We start from the raw sequence: 23,434 nt of genomic DNA on the forward strand, positions 1-23,434 counted from the left end.
AAGGCCGGATCAGAAGAGGCTGAAGCAGCCGAAAGATTCCACTCCTCGCAGCCGTATCCCAGGACTGCGCTGCAGCTCCCCAGCGTCGGGTTTGTGAAGGTCCCAGGGAATGCTCCGGGCCTTGCAGGCGGTGCCAGGAACTCCAACAGTACACCTGACACTTCTGGCGCCGGGACAGGAAGTCCCGCCCTCAGTTGCAACCTCGAAAGACGTCCCCCATCCCGGAAGTTCCCCCGCCACCCTTTTCCGCCGGGTTCTTTGCTTATAAATTCCCGCGGTAATCGCCTCTACGTCACTCTAGGCGACGTGAGGGAGCAGCTCTTAAACCGTGCGTACCCCCAACGAGAAACTGAGGGGCGGAACGTCGGAGCCGGAAGTGAATATTTCCTCACGAGCGGCTTTGGAAGTTGCACACCAGGCCCAAGATGGCAGCCGAGTTGATACCGTCGGAGCCTTTGGCTGCAAACGAACTCACCGACGACTTCAAGAAACCGTCCCTGCCCTTGGCTCCTGTCCTGGGACCCCCGAGGCCCAGAGCCCCTGTTGTAGACCCTCTAAAGTCTGAGGAGGTGACGAAAGAGACGCCCACGGCGTCGTTGGAGCCTGACGATGATGAACCTCTTGATGCCCCACCAGCTAGGCCGCATCGCTTGCAGACCGAGAGTTCCCCGGGGGAGCCACCGCGGACCCCCAAAGGCGCCCCTCCACCCGGAGGCCCGGCCCGGGCACCCCCTTACCGAGAGCCACCGTGGGCCGGCCCTGCCACGGCGCCCTACAGCTTGGAAACCCTCAAGGGTGGCACCATTCTGGGCACCCGGAGTCTGCAGGGGATGAGCTACTGCCTCTTCGGGAGGCTGCCCAGCTGCCACGTGTGCCTGGAGCATCCTTCGGTGTCGAGGCACCACGCCGTGCTGCAACACGGGGTGCTCAGCTCGGACGCAGACAGCGAAGGACCCCTGCCCGGCTTCTACCTCTACGATCTGGGGAGCACTCACGGCACTTTCCTCAATAAGACCCGCATCCCACCCCGCACCTATTGTCGGGTGCATGTGGGGCACGTGCTTCGCTTTGGAGGGAGCACCAGGCTCTTTCTCCTTCAAGTAAGTAAGGGTCTTAAAACAGAAACCCTTTAGGATGAGACCGAGTGATGATAGTACAGCGGTAGGACTTTTTGCCTTTCATGCTGCTGAACCGGGATGGACCCGGGTTTGATCTCCGGCATTGCATAGGGTCCCTCGAGCCTGCCAGGAGCCATTCCTGAACACAGAACCATGTGTAACCCCTGAATGTCGCTTGGTGTGGCCCCCAGTCCGAATCCAGGGAGCTGGAGAGATAGCATAGCGGTAGAGTATTTGCCTTGTACGCAGCCCACCCAGGACAGCTGGTGGTTTGAATCCTGGCATCCCATATGGTCCCCCGAGCCTGCCAGGAGTAACCCCTGAACACTGCTGGATGTGACCCCAAAACAAAAAAACCACTAGGATTGACATCATGGGGTGCCCTGGCTGGGTGCCTGGAGTCCTTGAGAGTTCACTGAAGCCAGAGGAGATGCAAGAGGAGGAATCAGGCAGGACTCAGTCTCCAAACCTAACTGTTCCCTGATGATGCCTCGTCCCTAAAAGGGACCTTGACATTGACTTGACATTGACCAGCGAATCCCCCTTTTCCTAAACCCCGAGTCTGTTGATGGCTTCTTTCTCCAGGGACCTGAGGAAGACCAAGAGGCAGAATCCGAGTTGACCGTAACTCAATTGAAGGAAAAGCGCAAACAGCAGCAGATGATGTTGGAGAAGATGATGTTAGGAGACGATTCGGATGAAGAGGAGGAAATGGAAACCACGGAGAGGAAGAAAACTACTAGTAACATCGAGGACGAAGTGGGCTGTACCTGGGGGATGGGTGAGTCATTCCAAATGGAGCCCCAAGATCGTATTGCAGATTCCTTTCCCTTTCATCTTCCTGCCTTTCATGATAAATTTGTCCACGAATTTACCCAGGGCAAAGTCTGATGATTCTAAGATTTGAAAGGAGGATTGAGTAGACCAGTCTGTCTGGCAGATACGAAAAGTACTAGGAAATTTAGACTGAATTGAGAGAATGAGAATGCCATACTGAGGAGCTTAAGCTGTTAGTTTTGTTTTTCAAGGATAATGAAAGTAATCTGCTTCTGAAAATAGTGGTGGAAGTTGGGGTTAGAGTGATAGTACAGCAGATAAGGCTACTTGCCTTGCACATGATTGACCCAAGTTCTATCCTTGGCACCCCACATGGTCCCTGAGCCTGTCAGGAGTTATTCCTGAGCGCAGAACCCAGAATAAGCCACTGCAGGTTGTATTCCCAAAAACAAAACAAAAATAGTAATGGAGAGGGGCTGGAGCAGAGGTGCAATCGATAGGGCACTTGCCTTCATGCGCTAACCTAGGATGGACGGCAATTCGATCCCCCAGTGTCCCATATAGTCCCCCAAGCCAGGAGAGATTTTGTTGTTGTTGGTGGTGGTGATGGTGGTGGCTTGTTTTTTGGGGGGGGGGGGTAGTCACACCCGGCAGCACTCAGGGGTTACTCCTGGCTCTATATTCAGAAATTGCTCCTGGCAGGCTTGGGGATCATATGGGATGCCGAGATTCGAATCACTGTTTTTCTGCGCAAGGCAAACGCACTATCTCTATGCTATCTCTCCGGCCCTAGGAGCGATTTCTGAGCACATAGCCAGGAGTAACCCCTGGGCGTCACCAGGTGTGGCCCAAAAACCGAAGAAAAAAAAAAAAGTAATGGAGAGAAAAAATAACATGTCATAAAAACAAAATTTTAGGGTTGGAGTGATAGTACAACAAGTAGATTGTTTGCCTTGCATAGGGCTAACCTGAGTTCAATCTTCAGCACCCTGGAGCCTGCCAGGAGTAATTTCTGAGTGTTGCCAGGTATTGCCCAAAATAAAAACAAGTTTTAACTTATCAGACAGTTTAGAAAAAAATATATATGTATATATATTTTTTGGTTTTGGGGTCACACTAGGCAGCACTCAGGGGTTACTTGTGGCTCTATATACAGAAACCACTCCTGGCAGGCACAGGGGTACCATATGGGATGTCGGGATTCAAACCACCCTTGATTCTGGGTTGGCTACTTGTAAGGAAAATGCCCTACCGCTGTGCTATTTCTCTGGCCCACTTTAGAAAATCTTAAGCTATTCATTCGTTCATACCATGGTTTTTAGTGTGAGGTTTTGTGGTAGTTGTTCCCTTTCCTTAATTTGTTTTCATCACTTAGAGCTATCTTTAAGCAACCTTAAAGGATAGCATGTCACTCCCATAATTTCTTAAGTCTGATTTTTTTTTTTTCCCTGTATCCTCTAGGAGAAGATGCTGTAGAGGACGAAGCTGAAGAGAACCCGATTGTCTTAGAATTTCAGCAGGAAAGGGAGGCCTTTTATATAAAGGATCCAAAAAAGGCTCTCCAGGGATTTTTTGACCGAGAAGGTACGTAAGCAGATTCTGACCCTGCCAGTACTACATATCCATAGCTGTCTAGATTGTATTCACTCTCCTCCATCTTCAGGTTTTTTTCAGTTTGTAATGCCCAAAGGTTTCTCCTGACTCTGTACTCAGGAATCATTTCTGACAGTATTCACATCAATGCCAGTTTTCTGGGTTTCAGGGTCCTGTTTTCTGCCCATTCAGTGTTTCCCTCATTCTGTTTGTCCTAGCCCCCTAGTTCCCAACAGCCAGGGGGCACACATACTTAGTTGTAGTACTCACACACTTGGCCAAATACTTGCCAGGAACACATCGACTTTAGTTGTGGTACTTATACTTCGACTCGTTGAGGGCTGCGTACATTTAGTTGTACTCATGTATCTCGTGCACTCTGATGATAGTGCTCACAAGTGGTACTATGGTGCTCACAGTCCTCACTGGGCACTGCACTGCTGGCCTTTACTGCTCACACTTCTATAGTTGCAAAGCTGACTAGGAGTCACACACTTTAGCTGCGGTGCTTGGACCCAACACGCTGTGTGTCAGAGACCATGTGCTCTGTTGCAGTGCTGGGGATCCCAGGCAGCCTAGTGGCCAGAACTGTACTTGGGAGACACCATCGAGCAAATTTGAGCCTTCCTCTTGTTGGGCAGGTGCCATCTGCCCTTGGGTCCAGAGAAACTCTTATAACTGGTTGTTTCTATTACATAGATTGTTTTGGTTTTGGATCTTCCAGGTTTTAGGCACAGTGGGCCTGGTTATGCCTGTCCCAGGCCCAGCAATGTGGTGCAGAGCCTTGTGTTCAGAGCTGCCTGCATCGCTAGCCCTTTTGAGTTTCTTCTCTATCTGGTTCTCTTTGGAAACTTCCATCGCCTTCCGCCTCAGTTTGTTTTTCTCGTCTCAAGTTCATTCAGATGTCATTTTTAGCCATTAACCCCTGGAGAGGAGAAGTCAGTCGCTTTGAAATGGAATCCTCAGTGTTGATAGCTAAATTTGACGTTCTTCCTCAGCTCCCTTTGCCCTTTGTCTCACTTCGTAATTTTTGTCTCAAGTCGTAAAGCTGTTAAAAGTGCTTTGTCTTTTTTTCTCCACCAGGAGAAGAATTAGAATATGAGTTTGATGAGCAGGGACATAGCACTTGGCTCTGCAGAGTGAGGTACGTTCTTTTTCTCATTGTGACCATTTCAGCAAAGTTGCCAATTTTAGGTTGGATTAATGGCTTATGTTGAGCCCATAGAATAACTTCAGTCTTAAAAAAAAAAAAAAAAAAAAAAAAAGAATAACTTCAGTCTTGATTTTGGACTGTTCCTGAAGTGGGGTCTTGAGAGTTAAGTAACATGGTACTGGGGAGTGTTGCAGAGAGTCAGAAGGGCAGCCTAGCCAGGTAGAGGAAACCAAATTGAGAGATTGAAAAGACATCATTGTGGCTGAAGTACAGAAGGGTTTTCTCACAAGAGATGGGAGCTTAGTGCTGTGTTTTGCTCCCCTCTGGAATCAATGCAGATTACCTGTGGATGATTCAACTGGGAAGCAGCTGGTGGCTGAAGCCATTCACTCGGGAAAGAAGAAAGAAGCCATGATACAGTGCTCCCTGGAAGCCTGTAGGATCCTCGATACTCTGGGGTTGCTGCGGCAAGAAGCAGGTGAGTGTGTGGACAGCTGGGATAGATGGGTGGATCAATTGATTGGTATTTATTTCTTTATTTTGGTTTGGGGCCACACCCAGTGGAGCTCAAAGGTTACTCCTGGCTCTGCACTCAAAAATCATGCCTGGCTGGCTCCAGAGACCATATGGGATGCTGGGGATTAAACCTGAGTTGGTGCATTCAGGGCAAACACTCTCCCTTCTGTACTCCAGTCCCTGATTAATTTTTAAAGAAGGGCCAGATAGAGGCTCAACTTGCTGAGCACATATTTCCCATGCGGGAGGGAGGCCTGGGTTGGAACCTGACACTGCATGGTCTTTGAAGCACTGTTGAGCAATGCCAGGCATGACCCAAAATAGAGATAAAGGGCTGGGAAGGCAAAGAGAGAGTTGAAAGAAAAGTGATGGAAGGAAAGCAGGGAAGGATGAAGGAAGTAGTAAAAGAAGAAATGGATTCTCCTGTGTTTCCTTTCCCAGGAGTCACACATGTACGTACTGATCCTCACACACTTGCTACAGTGCTCACTGAGGGTGCACACTCGGTTTCAGCACTCTTACATGGCCTCACTCTTTATTTTCAGCACTTGTGCATGTTTTAGGGAGTTGCAGGTGGGAAGGCGCTCACTGTGGTGCTCCCTGGGACTTGTGCTTATGGTTTTGGTACTTGTGATTCTCCTCAGGGTTATACACTTTAATTGGGGTGGGGGTGTGGGTTGGGACACCTGGCAGTACCCAGGGGCTACTCCTGGTTGAGGGCCCAGGGACCCACAGACAGTGCTACGTACCGAATCAATCCAGGTCATTTATTTCTCTCTCCCTAGTTTCTCGGAAAAGGAAGAGCAAGAACTGGGAAGATGAAGATTTTTATGACAGTGATGACGATACATTTCTTGATCGGACCGGCTTGGTTGAGAAGAAGCGTCTGAACCGAATGAAGAAGGCTGGGAAGATGGAGGAGAAGCCGGAGACCTTTGAATCATTGGCAAGTTGTATTTCTATAAGGAGCTGTGGGGCTTTAAGGATATTATCTTTCTAGAAAACTAAATTTGGGCCAGGCAGTAGTTCAGGATGGAAGTGTGTTTTACACACCAGAATTCCAGCTCCAGCCCTCAGCAACCCCAGCATGTCTCAAAAGTCCCCAAGCACTAAGTCAGGAATAGTCCCAAAAAAGTTTTGTCTTGGGGCTGGAGTGATAGCACAGTGGTGGGGCATTTGCATTGCACGCAGCCAACCCTAGACAGACCCTGGTTTGATTCCCGGCATCCCATATGATCCCCTAAGCCTGACGAGCGATTTCTGAGTGCAGTCATGACTAACCTCTGAGTGCTGCCAGGTGTGACCCAGAAACAAAACAAAACAAAAAAAGTTTTGTCTTATTTTTGTTCATTTATTTGCTTAGTTTTTGAGTTTGGGGCCACACTCAGCAGCACACAAACTTTACTCTTAGCTCTACTGTCAGAAATCACCCTTGGTAAGTGGCCCGAGTGATAGCACAGCAGGGAGGGCATTTGCCTTGCACGCAGCTGACTCGGGATTCAATTCCGGCATCCTGTATGGTTCCCCAAGCTTGCTAGGAGTAACCACTGACTGCTGCCCAGTGTGGCCCAAAGAACAAAACCAAAAAAATCACTCTTGGGGGTGAGACTGGTGGTGCAGCAGTAGTGCATTTGCCTTGCATGCTGCTGACCTAGGACAGATCACGGTTCGATACCCCTGCGTCCCATATGGTCCCCCAACCCAGGAGCGATTTCTGAGTGCTTAGCCAGAAGTAACCCCTGAGTGTCACCGGGTGTGGTTCCCCCGCCCCGCCAAAAATAAAAAAACACTTCTGGCAGACTCAGGGACTATATGGGATGCCTGGGATCAAACCTCAGTAGGCTACATGCAAAGCAACCTTATGTTAGTGTTAGTGCTGTGCTCTGCTCCCCACCCCATTTTTTTTTCAATCCCACGAATGAGTGCCGTTATTCTCTGTGTATGTCTCTCTCATTCATTCACTCCCCTGGATACTCTCCATGTCTGTCCAAGTAAAAGCAGATTTTTTTTTGGGGGGGGGTCACACCTGACAGCGCTCAGGGGTTACTCCTGGCTCCATGCTCAGAAAATCACCCCTGGCAGGCATGGGGGACCATATGGGATGCCGGGATTTGAACCACTGTCCTTGTGCATGAAAGGCAAACGCCTTACCTCCATGCTATCTCTCTGGCTCGTATAAGCAGATTTTATGATTTCATTCTTCCTGATAGCTGCATAGTATTCCATGAGGTAACTACCAGAGTTTCTATTTTTGGTGGGGGGGGGGGGCTTTGGTTCACACCCGGCAGTGCTCAGGGGTTACTCCTGGCTCTATGCTCAGAAATTGCTCCTGGCAGGCTCGGGGGACCATATGGGATGCCGGGATTCGAATCACCGTCCTTCTGCTTGGAAGGCAAATACACTACCTCCTAGCTATCTGTCTGGCACAGCACCAGAATTTCTGTAGCCACTCACCAGTTCTCTGGCACTTGGGGTGTTGCCAGATTCTGGCTCTTATGAAGAGTGCTACAGGTCCACCCCTATTGTTTTTTTTGGACCACACATAGCAGTGCTCAGGGATTACTCCTGGCACACATAGGGGATCATATGGGATGCCAGGATATGAACCACCATTCATCCTGGTTAGGTTGCTTGCAAGGCAAACGCCCTACCACTGTGCTATCTCTCCAGCCCTCCACCCCTTTTTAAAGGAGAAAAACATTTGTTAACTCTTAATTTTGATGTTACAGGTTGCAAAGTTAAATGATGCAGAAAGGGAGCTCTCTGAAATTTCTGAGAAATTGAAAGCCTCCAACAGAGGTAAGGTAACAATTTACTCACATGGCTTGTTAGAACTAGAAAGAATATTCTAAGTTATGTGAACTCATCTTTTAATAGGAAGAGAAGCAAAATGAAGTCCCGAGGTCTCCCTTACTCCTAGTACAAGGATGTTCTTTATTCAGCTTTGTATTAGTAGGTTTTCTGTGGAAATTTCAGCCGAATGTTCAAAGAGTTGGCACCATCTTTTTGTTTGTTTCTTTGGGAGTCATACCTAGTGGTGCTCAGAGGTCACTCCTGCCTCTGAGCTTAGGACTCACCTGGCAGTGCTTGGGGGACCATTCGGGATGTGGGGAATCCAACCCAGGTTAGCCCTATGCGAGGCCCTCCCCACTGTGCTATGGCTCCAGCCTAGTCGGGCCCATCTCTTCCCATCTCCTCAACAGCACTCTCGGGGTCCCCATCCCAGGACTCCTTAGATGCCTTCATGTCAGAGATGAAGTCCGGGAGTGCGTTGGATGGCGTGTCCCGGAAGAAGCTGCACCTGAGGACTTTTGAGCTCAGGAAAGAACAGCAGAGACTCAAAGGATTGATAAAGATCGTAAAGCCAGCAGAGATTCCAGAACTCAAAAAGTAAGTCTTTGTTCTATTGTGAATTTTAAGTAAGCATGGTAATAGAGAAAACAGTTTGAAATCTCACTTTATCTTTCTAGATAATCTTTTTTTTTTTTTTTTTGGTTTTTAGGCCACACCCAGTGACACCTAGGGGTTACTTCTGGCTATGTGCTCAGAAATCGCTCCTCGGATGCTAGAGCGATAGCACAGTGGTAGGGCGTTTGCCTTGCATGCAGCTGACCTAGGACAGACCTGGGTTCCATCCCTGGCATCCCAAGCCAGGACTGATTTCTGAGTGCATAGCTAGGAGTAACCCCTAAGCTTTACTGGGTGTAGCCCCAAAACCCCCCAGAAATAAAATTAAATAATTTGCTCCGGGGACCATATGGTACCCTGGGGATTGAACTCAGGTCTGTCCTGGGTCAGCCACATGCAAGGCAAACACCCTACCCCTGTGCTATCATTCTGGCCCCTCTAGATAGTCATTTTAGATCAGAAGAAACTCCTTAAAGTACAGAAAGCAGAGGTTTCAGAGGAGCTCAAACTTATTTCATTTGTGAAAATAGATGCTAAGGAATTTTGAGCTGGGTTCAATCTCTGGCATCCCATATGGTCACTCTGAGTCCCATCAGGAGTAATCCTTGAGTATAGAGCCAGGAATTAATTTCTGAGCACCAGCTGGGTGGGACCCCAAAAATGAACAAAAAAGGTGCAGTGTACTAAGGACTTCAGCCTAGAGACAAGCATCCAATTTTTGGTCTTGTGTTTATAGGCCACCACCTGTGGCTTTCTGGCTACTCCTAGCTCTGTGCTCAGTAATCAGTCCTGACAGGGCTCAGGGGACCATATGGGATGCTGGGGATTGAATGCAGGTTGGCCATGTGTGAGCAAGCACTTTCACCACTATTCCTTCAGCCCCAAGCAGTCGTTTTTTGGTCTGGCCTTGAGAAGTCCGTCTAGCCAATGTTGGTGCCATGTCTGCTGAAGTACAAAGGCTGTGCTCTGTGTAGGGGAAGCATGGGCCCCTTCACTGCCCCATCACTCTGTCTCATCACTGCCCATCCCGGTGGATTCTGCTCCGAGCCGTCCCTTCCCTTCCCTTTGCTCATTCTCAGCCCTGCCCTGTGGCCCCAGCCATTGCAAATGCAGATAAGCGCACCAAACAGAGGGTCTTTCCCAAGGTTCTTGTCCTTTTACTCCTACACAGGGTTTCTGAATCTCTGGGCCTCCTTTTATTTGGTTTTGTTTTTGCTTTTGGGTCTGACTGAGATGCTCAGGGTCTACTCCCAGCTCAATGCCCGGGGTTATTCATGATGGTGCCCCAGGGTCAGACAGTCAAGGATAGAATCTGGGCCTCCTCTTTGCTGTTCCCATGGTCCATCTTTGCTGCATGTGCTCATTATAATGTAAACTGCAAATAAGTAATGCCTGAGTCCTCTTTATTTTTCTTCCTTCCCTTCCCTTTGTTGTTCTTGTTAGAGGGACCTGGGATCACATACCTGGGCTGTGGTGCTGTTCACGGTCACTGTGAACCCTCTGTAGAGGTTGGTAGAAAATGGACCTTTACACCAAGCATCTGCCCCCTGCTTTCCAGTGCAGGGGACTGTGCCTCTGTGGTTCTCTGTTGCTGGTAACCTTTGTCCTACAGACACCATATCTTAGATGTAGGTCTTGTAGCATGTTGCAAATTATAAACCAAACTAGCAGTCTTGTTGGGGGTTGGGCACAACCAGTGGTGTTCAGGGGCTACTCCCAGCTCTGTGCCCAGGAATTACTTCTGGTGGTACTCAGGGGACTATAGGGATGCTGAAGATTGAACCCAGGTCATCCGAGTACAAGACAAATGCCCTACCCATTGTACTATCTCTGACCCCTAGTAGATTTATCTTCGTAGGCCCCTTTATGCTCTGTGTTTCTATGACAGTCATTAACATCATTGTGTGGACTCTGCTGGCCAAAATTGTATGTTTGAATATTTCTTTGGGGGAAATGTCTTGTTAAATTTTCCTTTATTGAAAAAAAATTCCTTTATTGGTATCATGGTGTTTTTAGGTAAAACCTTGGTTTTGCTGGAATTGAGGCCCGTGATGATTATTCTGTCTTTCTAGGACTGACAGTCAGACTACAGATGCAGGAAACAAGGCTAAAAAACTTACATTGCCACTGTTTGGTGCCATGAAAGGAGGAAGCAAATTTAAGTTAAAAACGGGCACAGTGGGGGTAAGTTGTGAATTAGGATGTTGAACTTTTAGCTTTGGAGGAGCTTGGTACGTTGGAAGGTGGAGTAACATTGTATTTTAAAACCATAATGCTAAAACTCTTATAGCATTTAATATTCCCAATAACAAAAAGGAGAAATAAAAACTTTATTGAGTAACTGTGGATGTCGGAACTACAAAGTTATTCATAATTGAGTTTCAGGCGTAGAATGTTCTAACACCAATCCCTCCACCAAAGTCCCCAATTTCCCTTCCACCCTGTACTTTTTTCCTTCCCTGCTCCCTTCCTTTTTGGCACTATGGTTTATATTACTATTACTGATAGGAATTTATACATGTCACTTTACCTAAAAATAAGGGGGATTTTAAAACACAAACTTTTTTTTTTTTTTTTGGTTTTTGGGCCACACTTGTTGACGCTCAGGGATTACTCCTGGCTATGCGCTCAGAAAGCGCTCCTGGCTTGAGAAACCATATGGGACGTTGGGGGACCGAACCACAGACTGTCCTAGGCTAGCACACGTAAGGCAGACGCCTTAATGCTTGTACCACTGCTCCGGCCCCCACAGAAACTTTTTTTTTTTGTTTTGTTTTTTGGTTTTTTGGTTTTTGGGCCACACCCGGCGGTGCTCAGGGGTTACTCCTGGCCGTCTGCTCAGAAATAGCTCCTGGCAGGCACGGGGGACCATATGGGACACCGGGATTCGAACCAACCACCTTTGGTCCCGGATCGATCGGCTGCTTGCAAGGCAAACGCCGCTGTGCTATCTCTCCGGGCCCCACAGAAACTTTTTTTTATCTCGAGTTAATTCTGAACTTTTTTGGGGGGAAGCTCAGATTACTCATAACAGTTAAAGAAAAGAAAGTGCTGTGAACTTGGGATCGGGCTAGCACATGGTGTTTCTATGTGGGAGCCCACCCTGGGTTGGCTTGGAACCCAAGCACCCTGCTGGGAATATTCCACACAGGAAGGTGGACTGTGGACTGTGGACGTGACTGGGTCCTTTTCCCAAGATAATTCTTAGGGTTTTCTTTTCAGTTTGGGATTATCAAGAATCAGTCATTTCACACCACTATATTTTCAGGCAACTGATTTGCCAATAAGAATGCCCATTTTTTTTCATTTATGATGAACATTGTTTTCAACCAAGACTTGCCTGCATGAAGTCTTTATTATTATATAATAACAATGTCTCTGTGCTGGCTCTGGTTTATAATTATTTTTGCTTTACTTAGACTAATATGTGTCTATGACATGGGAATGCTTACTTCCTATAGGGGAAGAAACTGGACTCAAGCGTTAAATACAAGGTCCAGCTATCATTTAGTAACTATATTTGCAAACAAATTTAGACTGGAGTCTTGGGTTTTATGATGTTTATTTTCTCCTATTTGAGTTTATCACTGCTATATGTTTTTACTTTATGTGCTTTCCGATTCATAATCAACATTTTTTTTTGTGTGTGGGTCACATCCAGTGGTGCTCAGGGGTTACTTCTGGCAGTAACACCTCTGGTTCAGAAATTGCTCCTGGGGGCTGGAGAGATAGCACAGTGGTAGTGTGCTTGTCTTGCACGCAGCTGATCCAGGATGACAGTGGTTTGAATCCTGGCATCCTATATGGTCCCCCATGCCTGCCAGGAGCAATTTCTGAGTGCAGAGCGAAGAGTAACCCCTGAATGCTGTGGAGTGTGACCCCCCATCCCCCCAAAAAAGGGAAAAAATCACTCCTGGCAAATTCAGGACCATATGGGATGCCAGGAACTGAACCCAGATCCATCCCAGGTCAGCCACGTGCAAGGCAAAAACCCTTCTACTGTGCTATTGCTCTCGCCCATGAATTAATTTTTTGTTTTTGTTTTTGATTTTTGGCCACACCCAGTGACACTCAGGGGTTACTCCTAGCTATGTGCTCAGAAATTGCTCCTGGCTTGCGGGATTATATGGGACACTGGGGGATCAAACCGGGGTCTATCCTAGGCTGGCGCTGGCAAGGTAGATGCCTTACTCCTTGCGCCACCTCTCTGGCTCCAGTAAAGAGTTAGGTGCTCAGGGCCCGGAGAGATAGCACAGCGGCGTTTGCCTTGCAAGCAGCCGACCCAGGACCAAAGGTGGTTGGTTCGAATCCCGGTGTCCCATATGGTCCCCCGTGCCTGCCAGGAGCTATTTCTGAGCAGACAGCCAGGAGTAACCCCTGAGCAATGCCGGGTGTGGCCCCAAAATCAAAAAAAAAAAAAAAAAAAAAAAAAAAGAGTTAGGTGCTCAGGGATTACTCTGGCAGGCTCAGGGATTGAACCTAGGTTGGCCCCATGCAAGGCAGATGCCCTACTGGCTGTGCTATCACTCCAACCCCCATGAATTAATTTTGAAATTAATCAAAAGCTGTTTTGCAACTTAGTCACCAAGTAAAATTTCATATGAAATTCCTGCTTCCTGTAGCTTCCGCAGGTTCCACCCACTGAGGCATTGGTGCTCCCATGTTGAACTGACCTCCTGGAGGACTTTGATCTCTCCATCACGATGGATAATTTACTTCATCCATGGGTTTGTTCCTTCACAGAAGTTACCCCCCAAGCGCCCAGAACTCCCTCCAGCCCTACTGACAACCAAAGACGAGCCTGAAGTAGAGGAGGAGGAAGAGGAGGAAGAGGAAGAAGAGGAAGGAAACAAAGAGAAGGGAGAGGCTGAAAGGAGTAAAATGGAAGCTGGAAGCAGCAGACTGCAGCCGGAAATGGACCCAGAAGAAACAGTGCAGGAAACAGCTCCCCTGGACCTTAGGAGTCCTCAAGAAACAAAGGACCATGGTAAAGTCTATCCTCCTTACTCTTCACTGAGGTTGGTGCATTGACTGCAGCTGTGTTTGGGAAAAGCAAAGCCAGTTCTTTTCTTTTTTTGTTTTGGGGCCACACTCAGCGATGCTCAGGGGTTAATTCTGGCGATACTTGGTGTGGGGGGGGGGGGCTAGGATGCCATCTGTTGAAAGGCCAGCACCCTTATTTCTGTACCATCACTCTGGCCCCACACACCTAGATGTTGCTTGTGTGTTTATTGATTCCATGGCCTCAAGAAACATATTTCTTGATCTTTCTTTCACTGTTCATTATTGTACTAGAAAGACACTATTTCCACCCACTTTACACTATTGGCAGTTGAAAACTGGATTCTCAACCCACAACTGCTGTAGAGTAACCCTGAGTGACAGTCGCTGTCTGCTCAGGGCATTTGGGATTCGCTGAGGTCATTGCCAGTTTTGGAGGTTCAGGATAAGCCTCTCCTGGCTCAGTTTCCCTATTACTGGCACAGGGACCTACCTTAATGTAATTGTATCACTGGCCTAAACACCAGACCCTTACAGAGGTTTCTGCCCTGTTGTACCTTGCTGAGAAGCTGACACATAGCAATTACCTATCTTAGGAAAGATTTCATGAAAACGATGAAGGAGAATTGTTTCCAAAATGTTTTTTCTGACATGAGATATATGACTCAGCAGTATAAGGTTCTGGGGTCAACTCTCAGTACTTCACTCTAAAGGAAAGTGAAAAAAATATAAAAATATTCACATATATTTGTGTGTATATAAAATTTTAGATCATGCATAGGATCCAAGGAAGAGAAAAATATATGTATATAATTTTTAAAATTTAATTTTGAGCCACAGGACTGAGCTGAGCTTACCCCTGGCTCTGTGCTCAGGGATCACTCTTGGCAGTGCTTGGGGGACCATATGGAATCTTAGGGATCAAATCCTGGTCAGCTATGTGCAATGCAAATGCCTTACCTGCTGTACTACCTCTTCTACCCTAAGGAAAGAGAACTATCTCACAACTCCCCTCACAGACATCAGTATTTTGGGGTTTGTTTGGGCTTTTTTAGTATTTTTTTTTCATCAGGTGCAGGGGTTATTGTGTAGCTTGGCCAAAACTACTTTAGCAAGATGACACAGAAAATAGGTAACATGAGGGGACCAGAGCAATAGCACAGTAGTAGGGTGTTTGCCTTGCATGCAGTTGATCCAGGATGGAAGGTGGTTCGAATCCTGGCATCCCCTATGGTCTCCCAAGCTAGGAGTGATTTCTGAGTGCATAGCCAGGAGTCCCTGAGCGTCACCAGGTATGGCCCCAAAACAAAACAAAACAAAATAAAACAAAACAAAACAAAACAAAACAAAATAACAATCTGCTTTGGTGCTGCATTTTCTAGAAAGCTCATCCCAACCCTGCCACGCAGAACAGGCCGAAGATGATCAGGAGGTTAGCCAAAGGGCCACAACCTGCGAGGATCCCTCAGGCAAGTAGTGGAGCTGACTTTCCAGGGTACATACGGCAGTGAGGGGCACCCCAGAGGGGCGGAGAGATCAGCCTTAAGATCCACTGGACACACAATGCCTCTGGGAACAGGGCAGAGCTGCACTAGGGCTAAATCCCAAAATCTGCAGGAGATACTCTGAAACTCAGTGGATGTTCGAATACCTGCCTGGTACAGCCCCCGCCCCTTGAAATCATCTTTGCCCTCTTCATACTGAGTCTATTTTGGGGTGAAGCGTCACTGACACACTGGGTACAGCAGGAGAGCAACAATAACCAGTAATAGTGCCTAGTAGCAGTGTAGCAACAAGACGAGATCTTGGTCTCTGGCTATCTGCATATGCAGTGTTTAGTTTTCAGTTAGGTTTACATTGGGGTGTCTGTGCTCAGACTGCTCTTGGCTCTGTGCTTGGGTTCACTCACAGGGCTGCTCCAGGGACCACGTGACTGGTGACTGAACCAGAGTTTTGCACTTGCTTATGGGATACCCTGGAGCTCTCTCTGGCTCCAGTTGACATATTAATATATGAGTTTTGATTTGATTTGGGGGCCACATCCAGTGGTGCTCAAGGCTTCCTTCTAGCTCCGAACACAGGACTTATTCCTGGCAGTACTGGAGGGGCACCATATGGAGTGCTGAGGATGGAATGCTGGTTGGCCAGCACCCTCTCTGCTGTATTATTTTTCCAGCCCCAGCACATAATGTTCTTACGTGGCTTATTCCTAGGTAACTGAAACTGTTGTACTTATTGAGTATAACTTATTGCGTGCAAGAAGGATTTGTGCTGCTGGGTACAAATGGTTTCTGTTGGGTGCTGGCCTACCTAACAGAAGGTGTTAAAGGGACTTTTCTTTCTCCTCTGCACCTTGGGCCCTACTCCCAGCCACAGAACACCTGAGGCCTTCATGCTTCCCTTGGCTAACCAAAGTCCTGAGCAACTCGACCTTTTCCAGGGAGTAATTCAAATGACTGAGAGAAGTTGGTTGAAAACTTGGCTTCTTCGGGGCCAAAGATGGTGCCAGGAATCGGGCACTTGCTATGTGCTTGGTAATCCTGGTTTGATCCCCAGTACCTCGGATGCCCCCCTGAGCACTGCCAAGAATGATTCCCGAGTACAGAGCCAGGAGTATAAGCCCTGAGCACAGCTGGGAGTGTCCAAAACAAGAAAAACAAAACAAAACGAAAAAAAGGGCCTCTTAAAAGGATCACTTTGTTTCTGGACCTGTTTGTTCAGCTTTCCCTGCTGATGATCCTGTAGAGTAGTAAAATTAGCCCTGTTTTTCTTGACCCGCTCTGATGTGAGATGATGCTTCAGCTTGTAGAAGAGCCTGAGGGTTTGGAAATTTGGGGGTCATGAAGGGGAAATTCTAAGTAGAGTTTTAGAGGTAGGAGGGTTTTTGGGGGAGAACTGAAATATCTTTGGGTTGTTTTCATTCCTTCTCTATGTCATGGTGATAACAGGCGCTTGTACCCTTAGGTGACTTGGGCATTTAGTCCATATCTGACTGCTGCTCCTGCATCTGGCTGAGAGGCTCACATTGCCCAGAGTTGCACTGACCGAGGCTGTGCTTATTGGGGGCAGCTGTAGAAGCTTCACACGCCCACCTGCCTCTGGCCTCCTCTTCACTGCTCACATTTCTTTCTAGTGTGGGGTTTGCCGAATGTTTTGTCCCCCTTTATTTTTACGATGGTTGGTTCCAAATACCTGGCCCAGCACCAGGGACTACAACTGCAGCATGGCCAGACTCAGGGCAGAGACACTATGCTTGGCTCGCAGGAGACACGGGATTTGAACTTGTGACTTGCAAGGCAGCTGCTTGAAGTCCCTCTGCCTGGCTGGTTCTGGGCCCCATAGACTCAGTAATTATCAAGCTCTCTCGAGTGTTTTTTTTTTTCTGATTTATTGTGAAATAGCTGATCTCTCTTTTCTCCCCTCCTTTTCTTAACTTAGCATCAAAGAGTGAAAATGAGGAAAGCAAAGATGAATTAAAGAAAAAGAAACCGCCTGGTCCAGGGAAAGTAAGAACTTATTATTAATCGATAATCTTTAATTTCTAGAGGAAAATGAACCCCTTATACCCACATTTTGAAGAGTGACAGACTCAGAAGGCCGGAACAGTAGTACAGTGGGCAGGGTGCTTGCCTTGCATACAGCTGGCCTAGGTTCAATCTTTGGCATCCCAACTGGCCCCTTGAGCACTGCCAGGTGTAATTCCTGAGTGCAGAGGCAAGAGTAACCCCTGAGCAGTGTCGGGTGTGTCCTAAAAACCAAAGCAAAGTAGTGACTTGAAATGGTTTAACTGAATTCTTAAGTTCCTTATTCAGCCCTTCCTATAGAATATTTTATTTTATTTTATTCTTTGTGTGTATGTACATGTGGGCATGCTTGCATGCCCCATCCAAGTGTGCTCAGGGCTTACTCTTGTCTCAGGGATCACTCCTGGCAGTGTTCTGATTATCCTGTGGTCTGCTGGGGATCAAATCTGGCTTGACTGCCTGTAAAACAAGCCATGCCAGCTTTACTATCTCTTCTGCCCTCTTTTATTTTTAAAGGCTTTGTTTTGGGGCTTTTTTTTGGTGGAATGCTAAGGGTTTGCTCCCAGCATATCTGTGGGGGCCACATGGGGCCAGTGCTTAGATCTGGGCCTCAGCCCTTTGAACTTCTCCCCAGCTCTATTTTTGAATTTTCATGTTTTGAATTGTCCCCTGTGGCCACCCGTAGTCCTTATTAGGTGGAGACTCTGTCTTCAGCTCCTCACACAGTGCTTCCCAGTGCGCAGTCCACAGACAGGCTGGTCAGCAGGAGCTCCTGCTGGTCCTTGGCAAAGGCGCCGCTGCTTAGGACAGTGGCTTTCAGCTGCCAGCCATGGGCCAGCAATATCTGCAGGTACTGAGAGGTTGACAAACTACCAGTGAACTATGCAGGGACATGAGAGCCTCGTTTTCATTGTTACACAGAGGGTAGAATACAGTGGATGACATTCTGCATTTATTTTTTAACCTATTATGGAAACAATTGTGTATCAGTGCACTAGAGTGTCCAGCTGTATGGATCTACTGTTTAATGTGTTGGATACTGGGGGTATTTCTAGTCTTTATTATAGTGGGCCTGTAAGGAATTGTCATTTTGAGTGGATTTGGGAGTGCCACATTGTATCAGAGATCCCCATACCTACCCTTTGACCCGAGGGTCAATGTTTATTTTCTGCAGCTATGTGACTCACTGAAACAAATGAAAGGGATAGAGGCTGAAAGTGAAGAGATTGGCCACATGGGTGGGGGGTTCTTTTTTGGTGGAGTCATAAGACAGGATTAGTCTCTCCCCCCTCACCCCACTCCCCTCCCCCCTCCAGCCTGGGCTCACAAACTCTGAAATATGGCTGATGGGAACTTTCTAGCGACTCAGCCCAGGGTTTTTCCATCTGTGACAATGACATGCATTCCACTCTCCCAGGGGTACTCCACACAGACCCCATTGTGCTGCTCCTCCCAGTTAGGCAAGTTCTGGGAACCCTCCCAAAATCCAAATTCCCAGATGCAAGCCCCGAGCCAGCCTCGAGCACAAACCTTTCAAAGGATTACAGCCCGGCTTACTGTGTTGACTTTGCACCTAGATCCAAAGGCTCATTCTGCTCTGGAGGTTGTGCATTTAGGACACAGACCCAGGTTTTTTGCCTCTTTCAAAACAAAGCATCACATTATTCTCACTACCTGAAAATCTACTTGTAGTCGAGGCTTTATGGGGGTATTAAAAAAAATTAAGATTCAGAGAGAATGTTGATTCCTGCCACCTCATGTCATTCCTTGAGCACTGCCTGGAGAGACTCTTGAGTGCAGAGCCAGAAGTCATTAACCTCTGGTGTGACCCCAGAACAACAGCAGAATGACTACTGGAACTTGGGGTCTAGCGAGCATAGGGCACAGGGCCAGGAGTAAGCCGTGAGCATGATCTAGGTGTGGTACATAAACAAAGCAAAAAGCAAAACAAGACAAGATCCCTCCTGGAACTGTTCCCTCTGAATTCTTGTTTGCTACAGGTATGGGCATAGGACTTGTTAGGTAAAATTCTTTGGAATAAACTAACCTATCTTTTTTTTTTTTTTTCCAGATTCCACCAGTCCTTTCCTCCAAATACCCAGAAGATGACCCAGACTATTGCGTGTGGGTCCCACCTGAAGGTAGGTGGTTCTTCTCCTTTAAGATGATTTGATTTGGGGGCTGGAGAGAGTAGATTATACAGGGCTTGAAGGTCTTGCATTGCGCGTGGTTGACAATGGTTCCTTCCCTGGTACTTCATATGGCCCTGCAAGTACCACTTGAAAGGACCCCTGAAAGGTGCTGGTGTGGCCCCCAAACAAAAGCAAACAAAATAATGCATTTGTTTCTATTTATGAACAGGTGGTACATATTTAAGGTTCAAAAACCCATATTTAAGGAGAAATGTACAATCTTGTATTGAAAAGTCTCCATCTGGGGGAGCTAGTAGGTTGAAATATCTAGAGACATTTAAATTTATTTAGATCCTTAGTCAAATAGGCAACTAAAAAGTAATGATAAACCAGCCAAATTCATACTAGCTAGAGATTTGAGGAGATTAATAAATTCTGTTTTTTTTTAATATCTTTATGTTTTGGAGATATATAGATATATATCTATGTAAATAAAAATAATCACAGATAAAATTATGATATCTGGGGTTTGTAAGAAAATAATCAGTGGTTGAGGATGATAGAAGAGGACAGGAAGAGTGGTAAAAAAAAAAGATAATTGTGGGGGCCAGAGAGATAGCATGGAAGTAGGGCATTTGCCTTGCATGCAGAAGGACTGTGGTTCAAATCTGGTATCCCATATGTTCCCCCGAGTCTGCCAGGAGTAACCCTGAGCACTGTAGGGTGTGACCCAAAACCAAAACAAAACAAATAGATAACTGTGAATGTCAGATGATACATACTTGAAGGTTTATTGTTTTAGCATGTTTTTCTTTTAAATCTAGTGCATGTTTATCGACTTTTTTTTTCTTCCTTTCTTTCTGTTGATATGGCTGTTGCCAGTAGCCACTAATGCTTGGGTTTTGTTGGCACACTTGGCTGTGGTGCTCGTTCTGCAGTGCTCATGCATCTCTCTGATAGTGGTGCTTGCTGGGTCAAGCCTTTTCGTTGTGGTGCTTCAGCATGCCTGACTATTGTGGCCTAAAATCACTGGTGATGCCTGAGATCTGAGGGCAAAAGGGCCAGGATCAGACTGATGGACTCATGCTTGTGGGCAGCACTTTATGCCCAGATCCATCTTCCAACCCCTAAACATATCAACAAAAAAGATATAGAAAGTTCATAAAGCATACAAAAATCCAAAGATATATTAAAAGCTATATATAAAAGTCTGTGTATTAAATGGAGTATACCAACTTATTCGTGGCCCCTTATATGACAATATATGAGATGCTTCTTTCCCTATATGCTTTTCACAGATTTCATTTTCTCTAACTGCATTTCTAATATAGTACTATTAAATAAAAATATTGTTTTTAGACATGTTTGCTTTTTCTACCAGTAAAGGTTAGAGTTGAAGTGAAAAGAGGGAGCTGGAAGATAGTACAGAAGTACTTGCTAGAGCTGAAGCGATAGCACAGGGAGTAGGGCATTTGCCTTGCACGCAGCAAACCCGGGTTTGATCCCTGGCATTCCCTATGGTCCCGTGAGCCTGCCAGGAGTGATTGTTGAGTGCAGAGCCAGGAGTAACCCCTAACTGCTGCTGGGTGTGGCCCCAAAAAAATCATAAACCCTTGCCTGCCCAGGTTCAATCCCCAGCATCAGTATAGTCCCCCAAGCACCACCAGGAGTGATCCCTGAGCTTTGCCACGTGTTGTCCAACCTCTCCCACCCCCAAAAAAATCCCTAGCTAATTCTGGCAGCACATAAAGTCCCCTGAGCACTGCCAAGTGTGGTCCCCAAATCCAAATTCCCCCACCCCCCCATATCCTACCACCACCTTAAATAAGTGAAAAAAGGGGCCGGTGCAGTAGTGCAAGCAGTAGGGCGTCTGCCTTGCACTTGGTAGCCTAGGACAGACCGAAGTTTGATCCCTGGCATCCTCTATGGTCCCCAAAGCCAGGAGTGATTTCTGAGCGCATAGCCAGGAGTAACCCCTGAGCATCACTGGGTGTGGCCCCCCAAAAAAAAGAAAAGAAAAGAAATGAAAAGAGAGCCATAGTTTGAAGCCCTAGAAAGTAAGATTCTTTTCATAGGAGAAACTAATGTCTCCTTCATTCCTTTCTGGCTTCGGAAAAGTAAAACGTCTTTGTCTTCTTTCTGCTCTGTTTCAGGCCAGAGTGGCGATGGCAGAACCCACCTTAATGACAAGTATGGCTACTGAAAGCACACAATGCTGGCAGGCGGGCGCCGGTGTGGACTGTGTGATGTGAATTCCTGGGACACCATTTGGAATGTTCAGAGATCAGATCCAGTTTTTGGCCTGTTCCTCAGGCTCTTGGCCTCTCCTGTTTATTGACCCTCTAACTCCCGATTTGTGTGCTTCTGTATAAAGTGTCTGTATGTGTGTCTGTAAAATCGACCCATGTATTTGGTGGATGAGTAAAGAGAGGGGCGTGACCTCAATCTATACACCAAGCAGATGAGGGTATGTTGTGTTCAGCTTCTTCCAGAAACGTCTGGGACTCTGCTTCTCGTACACTGTGAGATGCTGCTGCCATTTAGGCCCCAACATCACTGATGCTCCCTCTTCAGATACGTGGGAAACACAAAGTCAGGCCATAGAGGAAACCCTAGGTCTCCTGCCAGACTTGAAACTAGAAAGATGCAGTGTGTGTGTGTGTGTGTGTGTGTGTGTGTGTGTGTGTGTGTGTGTGTGTGCTGCCAGACTTGAAACTAGAAAGATGCAGTGTGTGTGTGTGTGTGTGTGTGTGTGTGTGTGTGTGTGTGTGTGTGTGTATGGGGCTATTCTGCTTATCCCCCACCCACACAGGCAGGCTAATCCTCTCACAGGATTTGAGGACAGACCCAGACTGACTTCAGTGCAGGCTCCCAGGACACTTCCTGGTAGAAACGCAGCTCCTCCAGGCCCCAGATTCTGACAGTCAACTGGGTCACTCCATGCTCAAGAGGCCTCGAGTGAGGTTGGAGACTGGAAAGCTGAGCGTACTTTGTGATGTGTCCTGTCGTATGGGCTTCCCCACCCTATGGTGTGGAGACTGGACACTCCTTCCTCTCTGGAAACATGAAGAAATGCAAAGGGAGTCTGCCCTTGCATCACCCCCTTACTAACACCTGAGAGGAGAAGGCAGGCAGGTAGCACACGCCTCGGCTAGCTGCAAAGTGGATGAGGAGGTGCTGGTCCTCATTTTGGTACCCAGGCACAAGTCCCTGGTGTTAGATTGTGCAATGTAGAGCTGCGCCTGGGCTCCAGCCATGGATGGGTGATGCTCAGAATGTGGGTTCTAAATAGGATGTTCTGAGGAAGCAGGAAACACTTATGAGAAGCCTCATTCCTCAGCCGTAGGAGGTCTGGTCTGCTCACGCCAGTCATGTCTCAGAATCCCACTGGGCTGTGAGGAGAAGCACTTAGCCGGGACTTCCTGTAGGCCCATAGAGAGGAACTTGAAGAGGGAGTGAGGGGAACTTGGGGCAGCTCGCTGAGATCAGGAACTTGAGGAAAGCTTGGTGATTGCCCTTAGGTCGCAGCAGTGGACAAAACCTGAGCCTGGTTAGGGTCTTCAGAAGTGAAACTTGGCTTATCCAGAACTGTGTTCGCCAGAGCCGAACACTGGGACAGACCAAACGCACCTGCTATGGTTGAGCTGGGCCCTCCATTTCCCTGTGTGCTGTTTCCTCCTCACTCCACTCTTCTTGTGCCTCAGGAATCCAGGACCCCACAGGCACTGCCTCCTTGGTGTCCTGAGGTGGTAGGACAACTCTGTGTCTAGACACCCTGAAAGCAACTGGGTCTCCATACAATAACATGCAAGTCTGACCTGCAGTTAGTACAGTTCACATCAGCAATCTCCTGATCTGACCCAAGAGAGCTAACTTAGAGCTTCTAATTCACTCCATTTTACCAAAAACGGGCCACTTGGCAGCCAGGAGTTCAATGACCTAGACTGAAGAGACTGCAGGAGCTGAGGTAATTCCCTCAGGTGTCTGACCCAATTTGAATCCTGGGCACAGCATGTCCCCTGAACACCTTCTGATGTGTTCCCAGCATCCCAAGAAAGACTTCAGTGCCCTGAACCTTGGTCATGTCTTCTGTGAGAAGCTTCTCTTCACATCTCAGATTTATTCTAAGGACCAAGTGGCATCACATAAAGATGGCTGAGCTTGACAGAGTTTGGTAGATAATGAGGTTTGTTATCACCAAAAAAAAAAGCT

General features: G+C 47.3%; 1 protein-coding gene across 1 annotated transcript; it reads left to right on the top strand.

Moving 5' to 3' along the window:
• Nucleotides 1–401: 401 nt before the first annotated feature.
• SLC4A1AP (solute carrier family 4 member 1 adaptor protein) lies at nt 402–21,673 on the top strand. Its single transcript, XM_049784234.1, has 14 exons — nt 402–1,100; nt 1,704–1,899; nt 3,357–3,479; nt 4,572–4,632; nt 4,980–5,119; nt 5,943–6,103; nt 7,887–7,956; nt 8,361–8,547; nt 10,638–10,749; nt 13,309–13,552; nt 14,949–15,035; nt 17,005–17,072; nt 19,162–19,231; nt 21,376–21,673. The coding sequence occupies exons 1-14, from the start codon at nt 426–428 to the stop codon at nt 21,423–21,425; spliced, it is 2,244 nt and encodes a 747-aa protein (XP_049640191.1). The 5' UTR covers nt 402–425; the 3' UTR covers nt 21,426–21,673.
• Nucleotides 21,674–23,434: the final 1,761 nt, after the last annotated feature.

This window comes from Suncus etruscus, chromosome 12 (assembly GCF_024139225.1).
Source record: "Suncus etruscus isolate mSunEtr1 chromosome 12, mSunEtr1.pri.cur, whole genome shotgun sequence".
Classification (NCBI taxonomy): Eukaryota; Metazoa; Chordata; class Mammalia; order Eulipotyphla; family Soricidae; genus Suncus; species Suncus etruscus.